At 43.9% G+C, this 24,948-nt stretch overlaps 1 protein-coding gene across 2 annotated transcripts in view; it reads right to left on the bottom strand.

Moving 5' to 3' along the window:
* Nucleotides 1-22,384, bottom strand: part of bcl2l1 (BCL2 like 1) — a 69,923-nt gene extending 47,539 nt beyond the window's left edge. Inside the window, exon 1 of one of the 2 annotated variants that reach the window (XM_060835941.1) lies at nucleotides 21,832-22,384. In XM_060835941.1, coding sequence (XP_060691924.1) covers nucleotides 21,832-22,302 — 471 coding nt within the window. In that variant the 5' untranslated portion in view covers nucleotides 22,303-22,384. The remainder of the gene's footprint in view (nucleotides 1-21,831) is intronic. The other variant, XM_060835940.1, reaches the window with a different exon arrangement.
* Nucleotides 22,385-24,948: the final 2,564 nt, after the last annotated feature.

The following is a 24,948-nucleotide window of genomic DNA, read 5'->3' as shown; positions in this document are numbered from 1 at the left end:
TAATGTAAATGAAATTTTCCCACTCACACAAAGGAGGATTAGTTTTTCAATTATTCCTGTTCACCCCTGCCATGAGTTATCCCAGAACCTTGCTGTGTGAGCCCTTCCTAATCTCCAATGAGTCGTCGTGAAACCCAGCCCAGTCCGTTATGCAATCCAGCCTTCCATTCATTCACTCGGTCTATACTTCCTTTTGCCTCAGGAAAGCAACTAATGTAATTGAAGACTCCTCTCACCCCAGTCATATGTGCTTCCATTGGGTGGAAGGTACAAGTTTGAGTACAGGCGCAAAGAGATTCAAGAACAGCTTCTTCCCCGCTGTTAGACTTTTGAATGGACCTCTCAAATGTTACCATTGATCTCTCTCTGTGCACCTTCTCTGCGGCTGTAACACAGTATTCTGCACTCTGTTCTGTTACCTTGATGCACTTTGTATAGTACAGTCTGCTTGCATAGCACATACACCACTTTTCACTGCATCTTAGTACATGTCACAACAATAAATCAAATCAAATTATTCACAGGCCCAGCCAGGTATTTCAGGATCCCTTCTAAACAAGTCACAGCCATCATTTTCAGCTCAATCCCCAATTGTTTGCAAAACAGTTTGAGCTATTCTAGATAAGTACCCAAAAGTTTGCAATAAAGCTAATGGTGCTAACTGCTAGGACCAAATGATAGATCACTTAGAGAGTTGGTTCACCAGAGACAGCAGTAGCTCACTAAGCTCATCAAGACAGTTCTGCTGGCCTTATATGACAGCAACGCAAGGCACTTCCATTAAACTTAGACTAATTACTGAACCCACTGCTCTCAGCTTTTGCTCATCACATCCCACTTCATCAGATGATCGGCCAATGTTGCAATTAAGAGTGATGCTTGATGACATGACTTGATATTATGACTGGATCAGTAGCAGGGCATTTTGCACTTTTACATGAATTTGTAAGTACAATTGATTTTGTAAATATTCAGATATTTATTCTGGTACAGAAAGCAGCATGACAGAATATTGCAGGAAATGGCCATCACCAAGGCAGGTGCCACCATTCAGATGTGATATTAAATCAAGACCCTGTTTGCCTTGCAGGTCTCAAACATGGTTTAAAATTCAAGAGGAGGGGGATTCTCCCAACATTCTTGGTTTAACATCATTTAAACAGATTACTTACTCATTTGTCGCACTGACGCAAGACAGAACAGTGGCTCAGTGGTTAGCACTATTGTCTCTCAGCACCAAGGGACCTTGGTTCAATTCCCACCTCAGGCGACTGTCTATGTGGAGTTTGCAAAACTCCACGCGTCTGCCCGAGTTTCCTCCCACAGTCCAAAGATGGGAAGTTTAGGTGAATTGGCTATGCTAAATTGCCCATAGTGTTCAGGGATGCGTGCGTTAGGTGCATTAATCTGAGGTAAATGTAGAGTAGTAGGGAAATGGTTCTGGGTGGGATATTGTTTGGAGGATCAGTTGTTGGGCCACACTGTAGAGATTCTATTTAAATAAAAAGGAATCCTTTTGTGCATAAATTAGCTGCACATTTCTGACATTACATGTAATGGCACTTCAAAAATATTTGTTTGGCTGTAAGCTGCTTTGAGATGTCCTGGGGATGTCAAAGCTGCTACATTTACTACCTTTTTCTATTCAATGTGCTGCTTGACAACACGAGAGTGGGCACAGATAACCTGTCAGGGTACACCTGCAACATCCTGTACCAAAGCCTGCAGATCTCTACAACACCGTGCATTCTCACAAAAAAAAGGTCCCAGAAATTCTGAAATGCTGAATGATATATTACTAACTCTGCTTGTCTGAATGGTGTGGGGGGTCTGACCCATATCCGTCCCTGACTGCCGAACATTAATTTGGTGATGCTCCTTCAAAACATCTTTCTTGTAAACATACCAATTAGGGCCATTCAGCCACTCAAGCCTACTCTGTCGTTCAATAGCATCAAGTGTCTTTGGAATTGTCGCCCTTAAAGTCAGTGGAAGCAGAGTCCTTGAAGGGTTTCAAAGCAGAAGTGGATAGATTCTGGTCAGGCAAGGGTGGCATGATGGCACAGTGGTTCGCACTGCTGCCTCACAGCTCCAGGCACCTGGGTTTGATTCCAGCCTTGGCCGATTGTGTGGAGTTTGTACATTCTCCCTGTGTCTGCCTGGGTTTCCATGAGGTGCTCCTGCCTCTCCCCACAGTCCAAAGATGTACACGTTGGATGGATTGGCTAAATTGCCCTGCAGTGTCCAGGGATTTGCAAAGTGCGTCAACCATAGTAAATGTGGGGTTATGAGGATAGGATAGGGGCTGCGGCTGGGTGGGATGTCTTCAGAGGATTGGTGCAGACTTAAATGGGCCAAGTTCCTCTTAACGCACGGCGGTAATCATTCTAAATGCAGGGCGCAATTTTACTCCAATCCATTTGTTGTTGGCTTAAATAACTGGGAATGTGTTTGGAGAATAAATATAAAATAAACCTGTTGGCCCAATTTCCATCTCAGCACCATATTCACAATATACACCTGCGCTGTCAGTCAGAGACAGAATCACTGATGCTTTCATTTAAGTTAACTCTTCTGATAGATTAGTGGATAAATGCTGTGTCAAACATGGCATGCACAGGGTGTGAAATTGATGAAGTGTGTCAATAGTTGGGTTCTGGTCTGATGATGATAAAGCAGCAAATGGTTTCAATATTTTTGGGCAAGTTCAATACATTTGTGAGAAGATTCGTAGCTCGGGAGCTCGTTGTTGTGATTCTGTTCGCCAAGCTGGGAATTTGTGTTGCAGACGTTTCGTCCCCCGTCTAGGTGACATCCTCAGTGCTTGGGAGCCTCCTGTGAAGCGCTTTTGTGATGTTTCCTTCGGCATTTATAGTAGTTTGTCTTTGCTGCTTCCGGTTGTCAATTCCAGCTGTCCGTTGCAGTGGTCGGTATATTGGGTCCAGGTCCATGTGTTTATTGATTGAATCTGTGGACGAGTGCCATGCGTCAAGGAATTCCCTGGCTGTTCTGTTTGGCTTGTCCTATAATAGTAGTGTTGCCCCAGTCGAACTCATGTTGCTTGTCATGACAACAGACGACAACTCACCAGAACGAAGGATCCGATACCCAGCATGAGCAAAACCAATGTAGTGTACAAAATCCCATGCAAGGACTGCACAAAACACTACATAGGACAAACAGGAAGACAGCTAACGATCTGTATCCATGAACACCAACTAGCCACAAAACAACACGACCAGCCATCCTTCATAGCCACACACACAGATGACAAGCAACGTGAATTCGACTGGGACAACACTACTATTATAGGACAAGACAAACAGAGAACAGCCAGGGAATTCCTAGAGGCATGGCACTCATCCACAGATTCAATCAATAAGCACATTGACCTGGATCCAATATACCGACCACTGAAACGGACAGCTGGAACTGACAACCGGAAGCGGCAGATTCAAGCCACTACAAATGCCGGAGGAAAGATCACAGAAGCGCTTCACCGGAGGCTCCCAAGCACTGAGGATGTCACCTAGACAGGGGACGAAACGTCTGCAACACAAATTCCCAGCTCGGCAAACAGAACCACAATAAGTTCAATACATTTAAAAACTGGTTTGGAGGTCTGCATTTAAATCTATCCCATTTAACGCTGTTTCACTTTACCATGGATAAGTTACTGGAGCATGTAGTGTTGTTGAAAGCTATGAAATCCATTTTAATAAAAGCCAAAAGAACCATGGATGTTGTAAGGCAAAAACAAAAACAGAAATTGCTGGAAAAGCTTAGCAGGTCTGGCAACATCTCAAGAGAAATCAGAGGTAACATTTTGGGTCTGGTCACCCTTTCCCAGAACTCAATGCACAGCAATGCGGTTGACTCTTTACTGCAATCTGGGCAATTAGGGATGGGCAATAAATGCTGGTCAGGCCAGCCACACCCCCACAACTCAAATGAAGGAAAAAGAAATAAACCAATGGTAGATTCAGTTTAATATTGTTTACCTTTCTCCATCAAATGTCCTTCTTTCTTCTCACTTGATGTTTCCCCACCATTGTGGGGGAACAGGGCCCTTGGCTGTAGGTGATCCATTTCCTACACTTTCTTGCTGCACTCATACATTCTCTTCTTTTCACTGGTCTTTATTTTCCAGTCCACCAGCTTCCACATCCAAAGAATCACAAGCTACCATCTCCAGTAGGATGCCAGCATTAGACACACATTCCCCTCCCTCCTCTTTTAGCATTCTGCAGGGACGGTCACTTCCTGGACACCCTGGTCCACTCCTCCTCTACTCCCAGCATCTCCTCACACCTCCATGTTACACCTTCTGCCATTGCATGGGAATGTAACACTTGCTCGTTCGTCTATCTAAGCCTCTAAGACACACCTTTCTCTTACCTTGGCTTACCAAAATGCATTCCTTTATCTGTCCAACTGGATTTCAACTCCATCTATCGGACTACTCGCCTTTCTCCTCCTGTCTTCAGCATTTTTCCTAGCTACTACCACTTCTGAATGGTCACAGGACTCAAATTCTGCTCTCTCTCCACAGAAACTGCCAGATCTGCCGAGTTTCTTCAGCAATTTGCTTCAGATCTTCTGTATCCACAGTTGTTTGTTTTATTTACCAACTCAGTACTCTCTTCCCACTTTGTCCACGTACCCTTTGATCTCTTTAGCTCCAAAAGCTATACCTAATTCCTTCTTTAAACATTCCCAGTTTTGGCCTCAATTGTTTCCTGTGGCAGAGAATTCCACAAACACACCACTCTCTGGGTGAAGCAATTTCTTCTCATCTCGGTCCTAACCGGCCAACCTCATATCCTTAGGAACCCATGGTTGCAGACTCCCTGGACAACAGGAATATGCTTCCAGCATTTACACCATCTTCTCGTTTTAGAATTTCATAGGTTTCTCTGAGACTAACCCCCAGGATCTCCCTCCCTCTTCTAAACTCCAATGAGGAGAATCCTAACTGATTCAGTCTCACCATCCCAGGACTCAGTCAGGTAGACTTTTGTTACACTCCACCTATAGCCAGAACATTCTTCCTCAGATACCATTTAAACAAATGAGAAACGAGTGTAACAGACAATGCTGGACAAACTCATCTGGTCTGGCAGCATCAGTGGAGAGAGAAACAGAGTTAACATTTCAAATGTGGTATGACTTTTATGACTTCATCTGTTCTCCACAGATGCTGCCAGACTACGTTTCTCCATCACTGTGTTTGCATCAGATTTCCAACATTTTCAGTATTTTGCCTATAAAGAGCAAAAGTAGACCAGTCCTTTGAGCCTATTTCGCCATTTAATAACATCACGTCTGATCTGATTTTAAACTTTAACTCTGCATTTCCTGATGTCCAGGAATCTTTCATTACCTTGGTAATATCGGTCTTAAAAATATTTAAAGATTCTGCCTTTAGAACAAGGGAATTCCAAAGATACTCAGCCCTCAAAATAAAAATGTTTCCACGTGTCTGCCTTAAAGAGAGTGACCAGAATCAAAAAGTGTGATGCTGGAAAAGCACAACCAGTCACGCAGCATCTGAGAAGCAGGAGAGTTGACGTTTTGAGCATAAGCTCTTCATCAGGAATGGTGACCCCCACAAGAGGAAACATCTTTTCACATTCACCTGGTCAAGTCCCAGCAGGATACATGGTTCAGCCTCTGACCTGAACTGAGATCATTCTTCAAGGCAGCCCGTCTCTGTGCTCGACCTTGTGACTTTCCCCATGCCTGGCCATCAAGAGTGGAGCGGAGACCCCATTGCCTGCAGTCTCCATCAGGGATTTCTTATTCATCAGGCTCCAGACTACCTGTTTGAGCAGCTGCTTGTCCCTGGCAATGTTTTAACTGTTGCCTGTCAGGCCCTCTTGCAAGCCAACAATGCCCCCAGTCCCCCCTCAGACACAGTGGAGCTGCTCCTCTCGACAGGCAAGTGCTTGGGAGTTCTTGCCTCTCCACTTGGCAGGCAGCATGTTAGCTGTGACTGAACGTGGCAGCTATTGCTCCCCTTTCACTCTTCTCAGATAGTACCCAGAACCACAGGGCTCACAGACAGTGCAATAACACAGGAGAGCTGCTGAAGTTAAACTAGACTGAAGGATTGAAGGCAAAGGACCTTCAACTCTCAGACTAACGTGGGGTACACCATTCAACTGATGAAGAATATCACTCAAGAGGAATACAGTTGGCTTTGATGCTGTCATGAGGTCACAGAAGAAGGATGTGCTCTTGTTAAACAGTACTGCCCCATCCTCTGAGCCAGGAGACCTAGGTTTGAGTCCCACCTGCTTCAGAGGTGTCTCATAACACCTTAGAACAGGTTGTGAAAAAGAATAGCTTAATTCTCCATCGGACTTTGGGCAGCCAGAGAGGATTTCAATGCAAGTTTTCTTGAGAGAAAAGACACCGAGCTTTTTCTTGCGTAAGTTGTGCTGATCAGAAATAAAACAAAGGCCTGGGTCCTGCAGCCGGGCAACGTGGAGCCTGGAGGTGGTGGCGGCGGTGGCCAGCCTCTCAAAACGATGCTATTAAGCACTGGTTAAGACATCTTCGGAAACAGACAACAGCTTAAACAGATAGTTTGGAGCCTGCTGAATAAAGGGTCCCTGCCACAAGTCACAGGCAGCAGTGTCTCAGCCTCACTGTCAGAGATTTCACCACACAGACTGGCCACAAATAGGAATGTCAAGGAAAGAAAAGAGCAGGGAGAAGGATCAAGTAGTAGGAAGCGATTTAAAAGGCAAGCAGGAGGTACTGAAAGTGGAAAAATTCAAATTTTTTAAAATATTAAAAACCTTTCTTGCTTTCAAAGTCATTTGATTTACTCTAGTAGGAACTTAGCAATGTAAAATATTTCAATTTACAAGGGATAAAGGATTTTTTTTGGTGATAAGGAATTCCAGTTTTAACATTGATTCGTCTAGAAACCGACTTTACTTGAAGTTGTGATTTTGTGGGGTACAACTACAGCTAAGTGAAAACTTCCTGCAGCAGTCACAAAGCACCACAGCAATGTGGAGATTGTGAAATTACATTCCCAGCACAGCAAATTGTGAAATAAGCTCTGTAAATCTGATATATTGCTGGCACCAGAAAGCCATATGGAAGACCAACAGATTGTGCTAAAAAGGAAAATGAATCATTCATCTGCTTCCAAGAAAAAAACGGCTGCAGCTCCTAACTGGTGCACATGACTGTGGAGCAAAAACTGATGTGGTTTGCATTGGTAAAGGTCATGAAAATGCTTCCGTGAGGAAATACAGCACTTTCACTGATTTGATTTCAGTATGGATTATTTGACGTGACAGGCACATCCTGGTGAGGCTTGGAAGTGTAGGATAGCAAAACAAACATCATTATTGTGGTCACCTGTGCAGAGAAAGTCACACAAACTGCTGTCTGCAGGTGACTGTGAGGATGAGTTATGCAGCAGCGCATGTTGTGAAGCACAGACAACTAAGGGAGGTCCACGTGACAGAAGAGATTTTTGATTGACAAGAGAAGTTAAGATCACAACCAGATCAAGCATGACATTGAATGGTGCAGCAGACTTGATGGACCAAACAGGTGAATGTTGCTCTTAGGATCAAAGTCCTGCACACATGTCCACCTAAACTCCAGGTACCAGAACACATCATCCTGAACAACAATATGCCAACGAGTATAATTACAGTAAATACTAGACAAAAGGTGATCATCAACATTTTCACTCAACGAAGGCTGTGTGAAATATCACAGATTTCGATCAAAAAATAAAATGTTCCATTGACAAGATTCTGGCAGAGCAGACAAGCCCATTTCACAAACAAGGAGTGGCAGTCCCATGATGTGGTGCTAGGGTAAGGACTGTGACAAGCTGATTTATTCAGCTACAATACAGCCTCCCACAGCTGGTGGTAACAGTGATTCATCTCTCCCAGATACAAAAATAAATAACTTGAGGTAAGGTTCTGCACCATTTCATTAATTGATTTTTCCAGATGCATCTGTTCATCCAGAACATTTTCACTGTCTATACGATGCTATTTCCTCATTTGTGAAAGAACATTGAACTCTGATTCACCCACAGTTCCAATGGTTTCCAAACTTTGTACATCAGATTTCACAACAACGTCACAAGTGTTTGACACACTACCTTAGGCAACACTGCTCTCGTTATCATCACGAGTACATCAAAAACAGCCCATCCACTCCCCTGCATGCCCAACTTATTGCCTCGTCTCGATTGTTGTTCAACCCCATATCCTCTCCGTCTGTCACTCTCCCCAACTGGCTACATTCAACTGGCAGGACCAAAACTACTCAAGTTAAAAAGATACTGCGATTATAGCAATTACACAGTTGTCCCCCTAATCTACTCTTGTTGAGACTGCTCTCTTCAACCCCTCACATCCCACTTATGGCCAGCCGAAAGACACTCTACAATGGATTCCCTACCACAACCTGCACAGGCCACCAGTGGCCATTCCAACAACTATCAGCCTGAAAGATTCGTTTCCACATGCAAGCTAACAACACCCACCCTTACCTAATCATCACCCTGGTCTCCAGAAGCACTGCTGTGTTATCTGAGCACTAGTCTGTTTGGATGCATTGGAACCGAATTACTTTGCAGTAAAGCAAAAGGCACGTGGCTTGGTTGCTCAGCTACCTATGCAGGCTCTAACCCATAGCCAGCATCTTTATTGTTCTACTCAATCATTTGCTGAGCTACAAACCTCAAAACCAGTCAGTCAGTCAATCACCAACATCACTTATTCCCATCTCCATAACCTGCACCAAATCTATTTTATACTTGCCAAGGCGCTCATCAACACCTTGGTTAAGTTTAAACTAGACTTTGCCTATAATTTCCTTTCAGGCTCTATCCTCCTGATCTAGAATTCTGCTAATCAAATCAGAGCCTGCAGCCAAAGTGGATGAACTTTACAATTCTGCCCTTTCCCTCACCAGTGCTTTTATTTGATACTCTTCACTTTCATTCTAATTCTTCTATGAAATCAGTCTGAGCCATCGAAGTAGTGTGCACTTCTGGGTTTAAGACTAGCCCTCACCATAATCCCACCATCATTGGCTTACACTCCACTTCCCAACATTCATTCTCCAATTCACCTCCTAAACACAAGTTTCAGAAAATTCTCAAAATCTTTTCTTTCTACCATGTCATCAGCTACTTGTTCTCAGGTTTACTCAATTCTTGCTGATCAAATACCCACTTGTGAGCAGCTCAAAGTGATAGATGTCTTGAAAATCGCGTACAGCACAAGTGGAAAGAAATTGTTTCCATCTGCACATGAGTCAAAAGCATGAGATCACTTCTTTAAAACAAGTGAACAAAGAGGCAGAAGCAAAAGGAGGAAAATTCACAATTCCGGAATGCACTGTGAGTCATGGAGGAGGATTCAATCAAGGGTGTTCACAAGGGAACTAGATAATTATCTGAATTAAGACGATTTGCAGGACTATGGGAAAAAAGGTAGGATTTGGGACCAATTAAGTTTCTCTCTCAGTGCACTGATAAACATGACAGGCTAAATGGCCTCCTTCCACATTGTAAACATTGACTTTAGTAAGGCACCCTGGAAAAGTTCATTCAACATGTCGGAATGAAGCCTAATTGTTAAGCATGCAGTAACAGTCTGAGCAATCTAAATGATACAAGTCAGCAGTAAGAGTGAATACCATAGTAATGGGATGACATGCTCAATGAGTCAGCAGCCTTCTCATAACCTGAAAGTTCCGATACAATCCACACATTCCAGTTTCCAAAACAACTCCATAATCACATTTCACTGGGCAATTATTTGCAGTGCTCAACTCCCTTTGCTCAGCGATCGTTCCTTAACCCAAGAATGGAGTCAACCTGACTGCTAGCCTGATGCTATCAAATTATCTGATTTGGCCACTTGAATGATACAAAATGCTAATTTAATCGTGCTGTAAATTACTAATGTGAAACTGAGCTTAAGAACCAATAATTATTTAGGCAAATTATTTTTTAAAATTCTCAGTAACAGCACCAACATTATAGACTTCTACTTCCTGGCTCTGTCAATTACAAACGTTACAGTGTATTCTCCTCGAAGACTTGTCATCATCACCTACTTATCCACAATGACATGCAAACAGTGATTCTCACCAGCAAACCAGAGGTCCTAACTCAGTGACATCTAGGGTCAATGAAACACCCAAAAAAACAATAAGGCCCTCTTCCAACTGGCTCCCACAGCACAACACTGACAGCAGAGATCAAGCAAATCTTTAGAAAAGCATAGAGACAAGTAGGAATATATTTAAAAGGTAAATCACGAGGGCAAAAAACAGACACGAGACAGTTTTGGCAAATACAGTTAAGGAGAATCTCAAGGGACTTTACAAATACATTAAGGACAAAAGGGTAACTGAGGGAGAGAATACATCCCCTCAAAAATCAGTCTATGTGGAACTGCAGGAGATGGGGGAAGATACTAAACAAGGATTTTGATCAGTCTTTACTGTGGAGGCGGTCATGGAAGGTATAGAATGTGGGGAAATAGATGGTGACATCTTGAAATATGTCCATATTACAGACGACGAGGTGCTGGATGTCTTAAAATGCATAAGGTGGATAAATGCCCAGGACCTGATCAGGTGTACCCTACAATGCTGTGGGAAGCTAGGGAAGTGATTGTTGGGTCCTTTGCTGAGATTTTTGTTTCATTGATAGTCACAGCTGAAGTGCCAGAAGACTAGAGGTTGGCTAATGTGGTGCCACTATTTAAGATGGTAAGGAAAAGCCAGGGAACTATCGACCAGTGAGCCTGACGTCGGTGGTGGGCGAATTGTTGGAGGGAATCCTGAGGGACAGGACACCTACTTGGTTGAGTTTTTTTGAAGTAGTAAAGAAGAGGATTGTTGAGGGCAGATCGGTGGATATGATCTATATGAACTTCAGTAAGGCATTCAACAAGGTTTCTCACGGCAGACTGGTTAACAAGGTTAGATCTCAGGGAATACAGGACAACTAGCCAGTTGGACATGGAACTGGTCCGAAGGTAGAAGACAGCAGTTGGTGGTGAAGAGTTGTTTTTAAGACTGGAGGCCTGTGGTGTGCCACAAGGATCTGTGCTGGGTTCACTGCTTTTTGTCATTTATGTAAACTATTTGGATGTGAACATAGAAAGCATAGTTAGTAAGTTTGCAGGTAACACTAAAATTGGAGGGGTAGTGGACGGCGAAGGTTATCTCAGAGTATAACTGGATCTTGATTAGATGGGCCAATAGGTGAGGAGTGGTAGATGGAGTTTAATTTACATAAATGTGAGATGCTGCATTTTGGAAAGGCAAGTACGGGTAGGACTTATGCATTTAATGGGAAGGTCATGGGAAGTGTTGCTGAACAAAAACTTGCAATTTGGGCGGCATGGTGGCTCAGTGATTAGCATCGCTGCCTTAGAGCACCAGTGTCCCTGTTCAATTCCAGCCTCGGGCAACTGTGTGCAGAGCTTGCACATTCTCCGTGACTGCGTGGGTTTCCTCTGGGTGCTCTGGTTTCCTCTCAGTCCAAAGATGTGCAGGGCAAGTGAATTGGCCATGCTAAATTGCTCATAGTGTTAGGTGCATTAGTTAGGGGGAAATGGGTCTTGGGTGGGTTACTCTTCGGAGGGTCAGTGTGGACTGGTTGTGCTGAAGGGTCTGTTTCCACACTGCGAGAAATCTAAATCTAAAGTGTAGGTTCCTTGAAAGTAGAGCTGCAGGTAGATCGAGTAGTGAAGATGGTGTTTGGTATGCTTGCCTTTATTGATCAGAGCATTCAGTATAGAAGTTGGGGGGGGTCACGTTGCAGCTGTACAGGACATTGTTAGGCTACTGTTGGAATATTGTATGTAATTCTGGTCTCCCACCTATCGGAAGGATGTTGTGAACTTTGAAATTGTTCAGAAAAGATTTACAAGGATGTTGCCAGGGTTGGAGAGTTTGAGCAACAGGGAGAGGCTGAATAGGCTAAGGTTGTTTTCCCTGGAGAATCAGAAGCTGAGGGGTGACCTTATAGAGGTTTATAAGGTCATGAGGGGCATGGATAGGCTAGATAGACAAGATCTTTTCCCTGGGATGGGAGGAGTCCAGAGCTAGAGAGCAAAAGCTTATGGTGAGAAGAGAAAAGATATAACAGGGACCCAAGGGACAACGTGGAACAGATACCTCAAAGCACTGGACAATTACCGCCAGGGGCACAGAATTCACCAAATCCAACTCTCAACAGCAGAGACCTCTTTCAAATCAACATGCCCAGCATCAAAAGGTCACTTACACATGGCATATTGTATGTCATATGCCTGACACTGGGCTCCCAAAACAAGTGATCAACTCCCAGATCAGTAAAACATTAACATCCTGAAAGAGATCAAACAAGTCACTGGCTTATGATTGACCAAACTGGAGTCACTTCATTCAGGAACGCACTGAACACATCAAGAAATTTGGTAGGGAACTCAGAGGTGTCTGGGGAAGCAAACAATTCTACAAACAAGTCATCCACCCCAACCCTTCAAGCACTACCTGCCCTTCAGGTGGTAGAGTCCGCAGATTGTGGAGTCAGCCATCTAAGAATCCATAAGCCAAAGTTAAAGTAAGTCATCCCAGATCCAGTGGGACTGCCTAAGATGATTCGTTGACTGGCTCAACATTTATTAAGCTGGTACCAGAATTGGTTCACAAACATTTATATTGTACATTTAACATACTAAAATGCACATAGCTTGACACCTAACCACATGGCGTGATCAGGTCAAATGATCAAAAGCTCTCATAAATAGTAGGTTTTAATTAATACCATGAAGGAGGTAAGTGAAATGAAGAGATGTAGGGTAAGAATTCCAGAATTTGGGGTCTAAGCAGTGGATGACACATAGAACGGAGAATACTCAAGAGGCCAGAATGACAGTAATGCAGGTATTGTGAAAATGAAGAAGATTTCAGAGAATGCAGTGGGTAAGGGCAACATTATGAATAGATTTGAAAATAGGTGCGAATTTTAAAATAACTATAAATAAAGACATTAATGATGCAAAGTAAAAGAATGCTAGTAAGAGAAGGTAAATTTTAAGCATCCAAAGGTAAATAGTCCAATCGATGATTAGAAAATTAGTGATAACATACATTTGCCAGAATTAGTAATGGTTGAACTTATTCCAGCTGTAAACATTTCACACGTCTCTCAGAGTACAATGGGATCTTGATCAGATGGGACAATGGGCTGAGGAGTGGCAGATGGGACTTTAATTCAGATAAATGGGAGGTGCTGCATTTTGGGAAAGCAAATCTTCGCAGGACTTATACACTTTAGATTAGATTAGACTTACAGTGTGGAAACAGGCCCTTCGGCCCAACAAGTCCACACCGACCCGCCGAAGCGCAACCCACCCATACCCCTACATTTACCCCTTACCTAACACTACGGGCAATTTAGCTTGGCCAATTCACCTAACCCGCACATCTTTGTGACTGTGGGAGGAAACCGGAGCACCCGGAGGAAACCCACGCAGACACGGGGAGAACGTGCAAACTCCACACAGTCAGTCGCCTGAGTCGGGAATTGAACCCGGGTCTACAGGCGCTGTGAGACAGCAGTGCTAACCACTGTGCCACCGTGCCGCCCACTTAATGGTAAGGACCTAGGGAGTGTTGCTGAACAAAGACCTTGGAGTGCAGGTTCAATGCTCCTTGAAAGTAGAGTCGCAGGTAGATAGGATAATGAAAAGGCGTTTAGTACGTTTTGCTTTATTGGTCAGAATATTGAATAGAAGGGTTAGGAAATCATGTTGTGGTTGTACAGGACGTTGGTTAGGCCACTTTGGAATATTGCGTGCAATTCTAGTCTCCTTCCTATCGGAAGGATACTGTGAAACTTGAAAGGGTTCAGAAAAGATTTACAAGGATGTTGCCAGGGTTGGAGGATTTGAGCTACAGGGAGAGGCTGAACAGGCTGGGGCTGTTTTCCCTGGAGCATTGGAGGCTGAGGAATGACCTTAGAGAGGTTTATAAACTCATGAGGGGCATGAGAGGGTAAACAGACAACGTCTCTTTCCCTGGGGGGGGGGGGGCACGGGGGTGAGTGAGGTGAGTGAGAAAAAGAGTGCAGAACTAGAGGGTATAGGTTTAGGGTTAGAAGGTAAAGATATACCTTCTTTACGCAACTTTTTCACGCAGAGGGTAGTACTTGTACAGAATGAACTGCCAAAGTGGTGGAGATTAGTATAACTGCAACATTTAAAAGGCATCTGGATGGGTATATGAATAGGAAGGATTTGGAGGGATATGAGCTAGGTGCTGGCAAGTGGGATTAGATTAGGTTAGGATATCTAGTCGGCATCGACAAGTTGGACCGAAGGGTCTGTTTCTGTGCTATACATCTCTGACTCTTTGTCCCATTTCCATGAAGCTGACAGCAGTTTTAAGATAAACACAAATCTTAATCAGTATTGAGACAATTGACTGGAATGTGAAATTTCAATGCCAATATCCTGCTTCTTCAACTGTACAAATATTCATATTATTTGAGAATCTGGGTGCTAAAATGGACAGAAATCTGGCCATTAAAGTCAAAAAGTCCCTTTGAGGCCAGAGGCCAAAACAGCTTTTTAAATCATAATGTAATTCCAGCTGTCATCTGGGAAGATAATTGCTAAGTTGTTTATTGACCATCAGCAGAGAGAGGGAGAGAGGAAGGAGGATGCCGTGGGAAGAGCTCTATGACATCACAGGTGTGGTTACTAACATTATTTAAGCAGTCAGGGCTGGAGAGACATCATGAGGCACTTGGAGGTGAGAAGAAGGCTCCAAAAGGAGAAGGGTAGGGAGGGGCCAGAGAGTAAGACATCCTACAAAGATGAAGTTTAAGGAATTGACATTAAGTAATAATGAACTGAATCAGTGATTTGTTTTCAGAATCTCGGAAAGCAACTGAAAGGAATGGCATCCAATGAACCTGAAGAAAGTTTCCAAACAGAAAGAATTACCACTGTGCCAGCTGAGCAAAAACAGAGGTAGGGGTGACTTTTCACCACGGTTTGAGTGTCTTTAAGAGAAATGCTGAGATAAAGGGAATTCATCTTCCTTCCTGATGTTTGTAATGACATTTTTCCATTTTTCTTGTCTTTTTGTTGTTTAGTGTAACGATTTGCATTTATTTTGTTTACTTAAATATTATCCATGCTTTTTTGTGTAACAATTTCTTGTTTCTTTTTCCAATGACAGTGGCAGCATCATGTGAATACATACAGAGAGTGACCTTCACAAACCAGAAGAAAAAGTATGCTCCATGAAACCAGATTTCACTCTGGGATTTGACTTGCTCAGTAATGACATCAACTGGGATTATAACAAGGTCATTCTGACACAGGAACCAGTACCAACAATTACTAAAATGGCTGTACTCGGTGCATGTAAACTCTCAATAAAAGAGAAGGATATTCCAGGCAGTTAACATACGACTGCTAACCCACCTAATGCATAATCAACTCCAGACCATCACCAAACTGTTTTGCTTTTGCAAACGAAGTTAACTTGCAGCATGCTGTGTCCAGTTTCAATGGGCACAATCTACAGTATAAAATTTGCCATAGAATCCATAATGTGGAAGCAGACCATTTGGCCCATTAAGTCTACACCAATTCTCCTAACAGCATCCCAACCAGCTCCACTTTATCTTTGTAACCCTCCATTTCCCATGACTAACCTATCTAGCCTGCAAACTATGAGTAAAAAGTGAGGTCTGCAGATGCTGGAGATCAGAGCTGGAAATGTGTTGCTGGTTAAAGCGCAGCAGGTCAGGCAGCATCCAAGGAACAGGAAATTCGATGTTTCGGGCACAAGCCTGATGAAGGGCTTGTGTCCGAAACGTCGAATTTCCTGCTCCTTGGATGCTGCCTGACCTGCTGCACTTTAACCAGCAACACATTTTCAGCCTGCAAACTATGGGCAATTTACCGTGGCTAATCCACTTATCCTGCACATCTTTGGACTGTCTGAGGAAACCCATGCAGACATGGGGAGAACATGCAAACTCCACACAGACAGTCTCCAAGGGTGGAATTGAACCCAGGTCTCTGGCACTGTGAGGCAGCAGTGCTAACCAGAGTCACCATGCTGCTCCACCATGATTGGCTTTAAACTGCCAAAAAGACCTCTCTGATCTGTGGAAAAGAACAGCGCTCAGCACACAAGCTGCTGCTATGAATTTGAAAGGCAAATCATTAAGAGGTCCCATCTCTCCCTGCAGTCTTGGGGAGGAATCACAAAGTGTCCACCAGTGCGACTGGTGGGTACTGCAGGATACTAACCATTTCAATTATAAATTAGACTATGATTAACTTTTATTTGTCTACATGATTGCACATTTTGTGTCATCGTAGTATTAGACCCTCCTGAGTTAACTGGTCCACTGCAAAATAGTGGAAATCTGTCCCTCCCATGCTGCCATTAAACATACTGGACCAGTGTAAATTATAACTAGAATAATTGTTCAAAAAATTACATTTCCAAAATCAATATCCCTAACTTTGACCAGTTGAGATCAGTATAATTCTCAGAGCAAACTGGCAACATCCTCAAGGTAGCCAAGAATCCCCGGGTTCTTATTACCACCTTGTTATTTCAACAGAGACACAGCTGTTCCATTATTACCTGGATTGATAAAGCATCATTACCAGATGACAATTTGTGATTCCCCCCTCAAAGGTACACCTGGATTTACGCTGCCTCAAGCAATAGTAGAGAATGGGCATCTGCTATAAAGACACCGTATTGTTTAAAAACTCAAAGCTACGAAGAGTAGAGCTTTGTCATGTATAAAAGGCAGCTGCTCTTTGCAAGTCAGTGTTACCTGAAAAAGAGGTAAGAAGCTGGTAATTCTGTGCAATTCTGAAAGGTGATGGCTTAGTGGCATTATTGTTGGATGATTAATCAGGAAACTCAGGAAAATGTTCTGGACACCAGATTCAAATCCTGCCATGGCAGATGATAGAATTTTATTTCAATTTATTTTTTAAATCTGGAATTAAGAATCTAATATTGTCTATGAAAACATTGCCGATTGTTGGAAAAACCTATCTAGCTCACTAATGCCCTATAGGAAAGGAAATCTTCCATCCTCACATGCTCTGGTTGACATGTGAATCCAGACACTCAAATGTGATTGACTGTCAACTGCCCACTGAAATGGCCTCCCAAGCTACTCAGTTCAAAGGCAGCTGGGGGAGGCAATGTTAGCCGGACAGCCAGCGATACCCATGCTCTGTAAGTGATTAAAACAAAAGGCATTTAGAATCCTATGCCTTCAACATCTCTCAACAGGGCAATGGCATTAGTGCTCAGAGTACCAGATTAATAAAACAAAAACATATGATATCACCATATATAACACAAATAGTAAAGCAGGATAGGAAGGAGAATAGCAACAAAGGGAAAGAGGTTCCACCACAGTGGCTAGTTTAGGGAGGAGGGGAGCAAAATGGATATCATTCACTGCTGTCTTCTGTCTTTGAAAATGTTTAAATGACTGCCAGTCATTGACTGAGTAGATCAGTCTCACCGTCAGGAACACGAATTAACTGAGCAGTCCGTGACACTAGTGAAATCAGAATAGCAATATGACAGAGGTATCAGGAATAAGGTATGAGGACGACAGGAGTGCTGTCAGCTGAGATGCTACATCTCAAATGGTTATTTCTTTTGCTTCATGTTACTGAGCCGTTCTAAAAATATGCTATTCTCATTTCATCATCTCTTGTTAGGACAGTGTTAAACTCAGGAAAGGTCATCTGATCTACCATGCCTTTGCCTTTGTCTCTCATTGTACAAACTGCACTGGAAGGAATTCTAATCAAGGAGTCAACAGATGAGACAATGATGTGCAAAGTTAATGGCTAATAGCTGTAACTAATCTGATGAGCTTTACTGGTGAAATTTCCCGAACCACCAGCTAGCCGAGGAACAAAGATAGCCCTTACATCATCTAAACTACCTGTTTACAGACATACACAAAATAAGGAAAAAAGGATGTGATATTTAACAGGGAGTACTTTGCAGATCAGAAACTAGCTTTGGCAGAAGCAATTGAAGTTTCAGGTCTTGGTCTTTTCTTGGCATTCCAGTGGACATGTGACTTGAATGGCCTTTCAATTACAACATGACAATATGCAGAGGAAAGCCAATTCAATTACCTCACCTAAACCACGCATATGGCAGGTCTAATTCAATTGTATTAGTCTGAAAGCCTGTACCAGTCCATAAAAGCCTGGGTATGAAGGAACAAGTTCTGTTTACCCATAATACTTTGGCTCCTCTGAGATCGCAGCATTTTCTTTTTTACAATTCAGAGCTCTTTTACATTCCTGATTTTTAATTGAATGGTCATCCTTTCAATTTATTGGTCCTCAAGGTAGGCATTTCTCTCCTTACAGCTAATAGCTCAATTCTGGACTCCCCAAAGCCGCTCCATTATCCATCCATCATTGTAGGCACAAATCAGCTTTTGTGTGACTACTCTCCACTCACGTGGATGAGTAAAGTTCCATCAATATTTGAGAAGCTCAACACTATTTGATTGGCACTCTTCATTACTGACACACAGCAGTAGAAATATGTACCATCTACAAGATGCAAGATGCAGTTCAGGCTTCTTGAAAGCATCTTCCAAAGGTATGATCTATCCTATTGTACCTCGAAGGATAAGGACACCAAAAACACAACCACCTGCAAGTTCCCCTCCAAGCCACACATCACCCTGACTTGGAATTACATAACTAGTCTTTCATTGCCACTGAATCAAAATTCAAAACTGTTTACACACCATGAGTGTACCTACACAACACAGGCTACAGCAGATCAAGGTGAAAGGTCATCAACACCTCAACGGCACTGTGGGATGTGTAATAAATGCTGGCTGAATCAGTGATGCCCAACAGAACAAAAAAAACCCTCTTCACCTATTCCTTAATTTGAGACCCTGTTTAAACTGCTCTAACCTGTCTAATTCAATGAGGCTACATCAAATATTGTTTGATAATACTGTTGTGAAATGCTTTTACACATTCTAAATGGTGAAGGCACTAATAAATACAAGTTGTTGTTGAAGAGGAATGCATCATCCTTTAACTTACTTTGTGCTAATTCTAGTCTAATGTGTGCTGAGGTAGGCAGAAATGAGATGTCTTTCAACTATCCCCAAAGTTGACTTTAATGAAATTTCCTTATTGTACTGATTATAACTGTGACAGGTACATAGCAATTACAATTACACATTTTGTCCTTTTAACCTAGGATTTACCTGGGGGGAGGAATTTGAATTTTGTCTTGCTGCACACACTTGTGATTACAGGTCTGGGCAACACAGGAAGCACTTGAGGTAATGAATTAAAAATAACATATGGCAAGGCTATTTGAAATTTAAAATCTATTTGATCTGCTGTTCCAGTTACTAATACAATAACATAGCTAATGTAACACCACCCTGGCGAGACAGGTAGCAGCTGAGTGGAAAATTTCCACCTCATCTCAACAGCAGTGTGTAGCAATGGAGGTTGAAATTCAATGTTCGAAATTACACAGCAATCTCAGTCTTAGAAAGGTTTCTATAGATCAGTCTTCACACCGGTCAGCTGCTGAGTACAATGGATTAACATTTAAAGAGATGTGAACCAGATTTATACATGTATTTCAAATTATACCAATTACTTGCATCTTTAAACACCACAGTCCTACTTCTGCTCCAGGCTTCAGGCAAACACATGACAGACTCTCGAACAAAGATCAGAAAGGTTCCTCTCTTCAGGTGTAGAGATGTGTGTTACATCCTAGTCTCAAAGGCTACCTTAAAAATTAACTTTGCCCTCCATTAATTCACATATTTCAAACGGTTTGATAGATTACCTCCAATAAAACACTTGGTCAAGTAGTTTGGGACACAGAGGTTATAGCAGACTTTACAGAAATGCAAGTCGGTCTTTCTGATAAAAAAAAGATAGAATTACTGTAATTTACGACTCTAATTCAGAGCACAAAAGCCTATTTGGCTCATCATTTCAGTGCTATTAAAAAGAGCTCACCAACCTGATCCCACATTCCAACTCAATCTGTTTTTAATAGTGATCATGTGGAGGTGCATGTGTTGGACTGGGGTGGACACAGTTAAAAATCACATCAGGTTACAGTCCAAAAGGTTTACTTGGAATACAAGCTTTCAGAGTGCAGCCCCTTCATCAGGTGGCTCAGGTAAATGATGACAAAGCAGCGCTCTGAAATCTTGTACTTTCAAATAAACCCGTTGCGTGATTTTCAAACTTTGTTTTTAATAGGTTATGGCATTTCAAGTGCAAACCAAGTGCCTTTTAAATATACTAAAGGTTTGACTCTATTTGCTTTCCAGGCAGTGAATACTAAACCCACAGCCAAGAAAATTATTCCTCACTTTTTTGCAAAAACCTTTTACCAACTAAATAACATCAATGATCTCTAGTATCTGTTGAGGGAAATAGTTCCTTCCTATCCACCCAATCTAGACCCCTCAAATTTTTTTCATCAGAAAAAAATCTTCCCACTGCTGTTCTTATTCCAATGAAAATATTTTCAGTTTATCTAACATTTCCTCATAGCTAAAATTCTCCACTCCTAACCACACCCTTGTAATTCTTCTCTGTGACCTCTTGATTGTGTTAGCAGAACTGTACATAGTGCTCTGCTGAGGTCAACCAGAACTTTATACAGCAGAAGCAAAATCTCTCCCTCAAATATTCTACACTGGTTAATAAGGAAAGCATTCCACACAAATTTATTAACTGTTTTTATCCCCCCAGAGATATGTGGAGTGTACTCAAAGTCCCTCCATTCCCACAAACTACACAATATCATACCAGCTGTTATCATTTCTTTACCCTCAAAATTTATCACCTCTCATTTCTCCAGATGGGAATTTTGTTTATCTACCTGACCAACATGTTGCTATCTTAATGCATTCCACACATTTCTCACTCGTGCCGCTAATTTAAAAGTTCCAAGGGATTGACAATTTCTCACCAATTAAGGACATGCTGTTTAGAAGAGCTGATGTCAAACCAGCCCACAACACTAAAACAAATTAATTAGGAGTTTATATACTCTAAAGAACTAAACACTTCTGTCCTATTCTAAACCAGACTTCAATTGGGTGTAAGAGCTTGGGTTTAGCTCTCATACGCTTTCAGAAAAATACTAACTACCAAAATAAACTGTGTTAAAATCCTTCTCAGCACACGGCAGAAACTCCGATGTGGTACAACATGAAATAACAGTACAACTGAGCATCACAGCAAACTAAATTCAGAGTGATTTAACATTTTCCTAAATTAGCAAACTCAGATCAAATCAACACCACCTTGGACATAGAATCGCAGAATCATACAGAATGGATCAGTCTACTATGTCTGCCAGCACCCTAAAAGGAGACGTCAGAGCCAAATACTCATGCTGGGGAATAGGGTTAAAGATAAGGGGTCAGACTCACTATGTAGCAGAAGGAGGATTATAGGGCTATGGATTAAGAGCCTGAAGGATAGTTTGTTGAAGGATACGAAGGTAAGGGATTAGAGGTCAGGTACTTCATGTGGAGGGTGAGGGGTTAGAGTTAGGGATAAAGATTCAAATACCATGGGTGGAGAGAGAGAGAGATTGCTGAGGGAATACAGCACAGCAACCCCACAGTAGAGGGTGAAGGGGTTTTGGGTTAGAGCTAGGGGTCAGGTACCCTGTACAGGCTGGACTTTGCCGTGCAGGGAGCTGGTGGATGCAGTTGAGTCGAGCTCTTACCCAGCCACCGTGCTGCTGGATCCAAGGCTCCAGGTTGTTCTCCAGGTAGGTACTCATCCAGTCGGCGATGCGGGGCACCAACGCGCCCATCTCCTTCTCCGCGCTCTCCACGCTCAGCGCCGCCCCGAAACAGAAGAAAGCCACCAGGCGGCCCCAGTTGACGCCGTCACGGAACAGCTCGCCCACCACCTGCTCGAAGCGCTGGTACGCCGTGTCGGGGGTAACGCGGAGCTGCGCCGACAGGTCGCTGAAAGCCCTGCGGTAGCGCAGCTCGAACTCCTCGGCGGCGTCCAGCAGGGCCTGGCGGGCCCGCTCAGCCTCGGGCCTGCCGCTGTACACGGCCGCTCCCGGCTCGGGCTGTGTCCCCAGGCCCGCCGCTCCATTCTGCTCACACAGCCACCGCCAGTTGTGGCCCTTCTGCAACAGTTTGTAACGAAGGAAGTCAGTGACCAGCTCCCCACTGCTGTACATCCTGCGGCCTCCACACCCTCACGCAGCCGCCGGCATGACGGACACCAGACTCACAACCTGCCCCACCCCCCACACAGGGCCAGGGCGTCAGGGGGCCACACCCACTGACACAGCAGCTCCGCCCCCTATCCGGCCAGCGCCAGCTCATAACCCCGCCCACACAGGGCCAGGGAATCAGGGGGCTACGCCCACAGACACGGCAGCTCCGCCCCCTACCCGGCCAGCGCCAGCTCATAACCCCGCCCACATAGGACCAAGGCATCGGGGGCCACACCCACTGACACGGCAGCCCCGCCCCCTACCCGGCCAGCGCCAGCTCATAACCCCGCCCACATAGGGCCAAGGCATCGGGGGCCACACCCACTGACACGGCAGCCCCGCCCCCTACCCGGCCAGCTCATAACCCCGCCCACACAGGGCCATGAATCAGGGGGCCACACCCACAGACACGGCAGCCCCGCCCCCTACCCGGCCAGCGCCAGCTCATAACCCCGCCCACACAGGGCCATGAATCAGGGGGCCACACCCACAGACACGGCAGCCCCGCCCCCTACCCGGCCAGCGCCAGCTCATAACCCCGCCCACACAGGGCCAGGACATCAGGGGGCCACACCCACAGACACGGCAGCCCCGCCCCCTATCCGGCCAGGGCCAGCTCACAACCCCGCCCACACAATAAGTCCCGCCCTTCGTCACGCCCGTTCAGCCGGCGTCCCACACTGGCCCCGCCCCCCGCGCGCGCACCGTCGAAGCCCCGCCCACTGCGCCCTCGCCCTGCCAGCTCCCAGATCAGGAAGGTGTGTCATATCGCGGCAAAGCTGCACTAAGGTGGACTCCATAGCCAGCACCTTTCATATCAGGCAACATCCTCGTAAACCTTCTCTGCACCCTCTCCAAAGCTTAGGTCAGAGTGGTGCTGGAAAAGCACAGCAGGTCACTCCAAAGCGTCCACATCCTTTTGGTAATGGGGCGACCAGAACTGTGCACAGTATTCTAAATGTGGCCAAACCAAAGTCTTGGACAATTTTAATGTCACCTTCCAGCTCTTATACTCAATACCCTGTTCAATGAAGGCAAACATACTATATGCCTTTTGACCACTCTATCCACCTGTGCAGTAACCTTCAGGGTACAATGGACCTGAACTCCTCGATCTCTCTGCTCATCAACTTTTTCCAAGGCTCTTCTTTTTACAGTATAATTCGCTCTACAATTAGACTTCCCAAAATGCATTACCTCACATTTGCCTGGATTGACCTCCACCTGCCACTGCTCTGCCCAACTCTCCAGTCTATCTATATTCTCCTGTATTCTTTGACAGTATCCTATGCCTTCTGCGACTCCATCAATCATCATGCAAACTTATTGATTAGACCAACGATGCTGTCTTCCAGGTCATTTATGTAAATGCTGTACATCTCTATGACTCTATCACAAACAACAGTGGCCTCAGCACTGATCCCTGTGGAACACCACTGGTCACCTTCCTCCATTTTGAGAAACTCCCTTCAACTACTACACTCTGTCTCCTGTTGCTCAACCATGTCTTTATCCACCTAGCTAGACCACCCTGCACACCATGTGACTTGATTTTCTCCATTAGTTTACCATGGACAATCTTATCAAACACCTTACTAAAGTCCATGTATATGACATCTACACCCCTTCCTTCATCTATCAACTTGGTCACTTCCTCAAAGAACTCTAATAAGTTGGTAAAGCACATGTTGCCTATCACTGATAAGCCCATTCCTTTTCAAATATAACTAGATTTTACCCCTCAGTACCCTCTCCAGCAATTTTCCTATCACTTATGTCTGGCTCACTGGTCTGTAGTTAACTGGAATACGCCTGCTACACTTGTAGAGGGGAACAACATTAGCAACCCTCCAGTCCTCCGTCACTTCACCTGTGTTTAAAGATGCTACAAAGATATCTGTCATGGCCCCAGCTATTTCCTCTCTTGCCTCCCTCAGCAACCTGGGAGAGATTCCATCTGGTCCTGGGTAATTGTCCACCTTAATATCCTTTCGTCTACCCAACACATCTTCCCTCCTTATGTCAATGTGATCCAGAGTAAACAAACATTTATCTCTAATCTCAACATTCATCATATCCCTCTTCTCAGTGAATACTGATAAGCCCATCTCTTTCCAAATATAAATAGATCCCATCCCTCAGTACCTTCTCCTGCAAATTTCCCACCACTGATGTCAGGCTGACTAGTCTGTAGTTACCTGGAATATCCCAACTATACTTCTTGTACAAGGGGAAGTTGAGAGGTGACCTTACAGAGGTTTATAAAATCATAAGTGGTTTAGACAAGGTGAATGGCAGGTGTCTTTTCCCTCGAATGGGGGATTTCACGACTAGGGGAAAGGATTTAAAAAGGGCAATATTTTTAGACCAAGAGTAGATCATATGTGGAATAAACTTCCAGAGGAAGTAATGGATGCGGGTACAGTTACAATGTTTAAAAGATATTTGGATAAGTACATGAATAAGAAACATTGGGAAGGTTATGGGTGAAACACAGGCAGGTCAGATTAGTTTAGTTTGGGATTATGATTGGCATGGACTGGTTGGACTCAAGGGTCTGCTTCCATATGACTCTATGACTTTATAAACAAATCACTACTAGCCATG

The sequence above is a fragment of the Hemiscyllium ocellatum genome, chromosome 15 (genome assembly GCF_020745735.1).
Source record: "Hemiscyllium ocellatum isolate sHemOce1 chromosome 15, sHemOce1.pat.X.cur, whole genome shotgun sequence".
NCBI lineage: Eukaryota > Metazoa > Chordata > Chondrichthyes > Orectolobiformes > Hemiscylliidae > Hemiscyllium > Hemiscyllium ocellatum.
The sequence above is the reverse complement of the archived record's forward strand: the minus strand, read 5'-3'. Positions and strand labels throughout refer to the sequence as shown.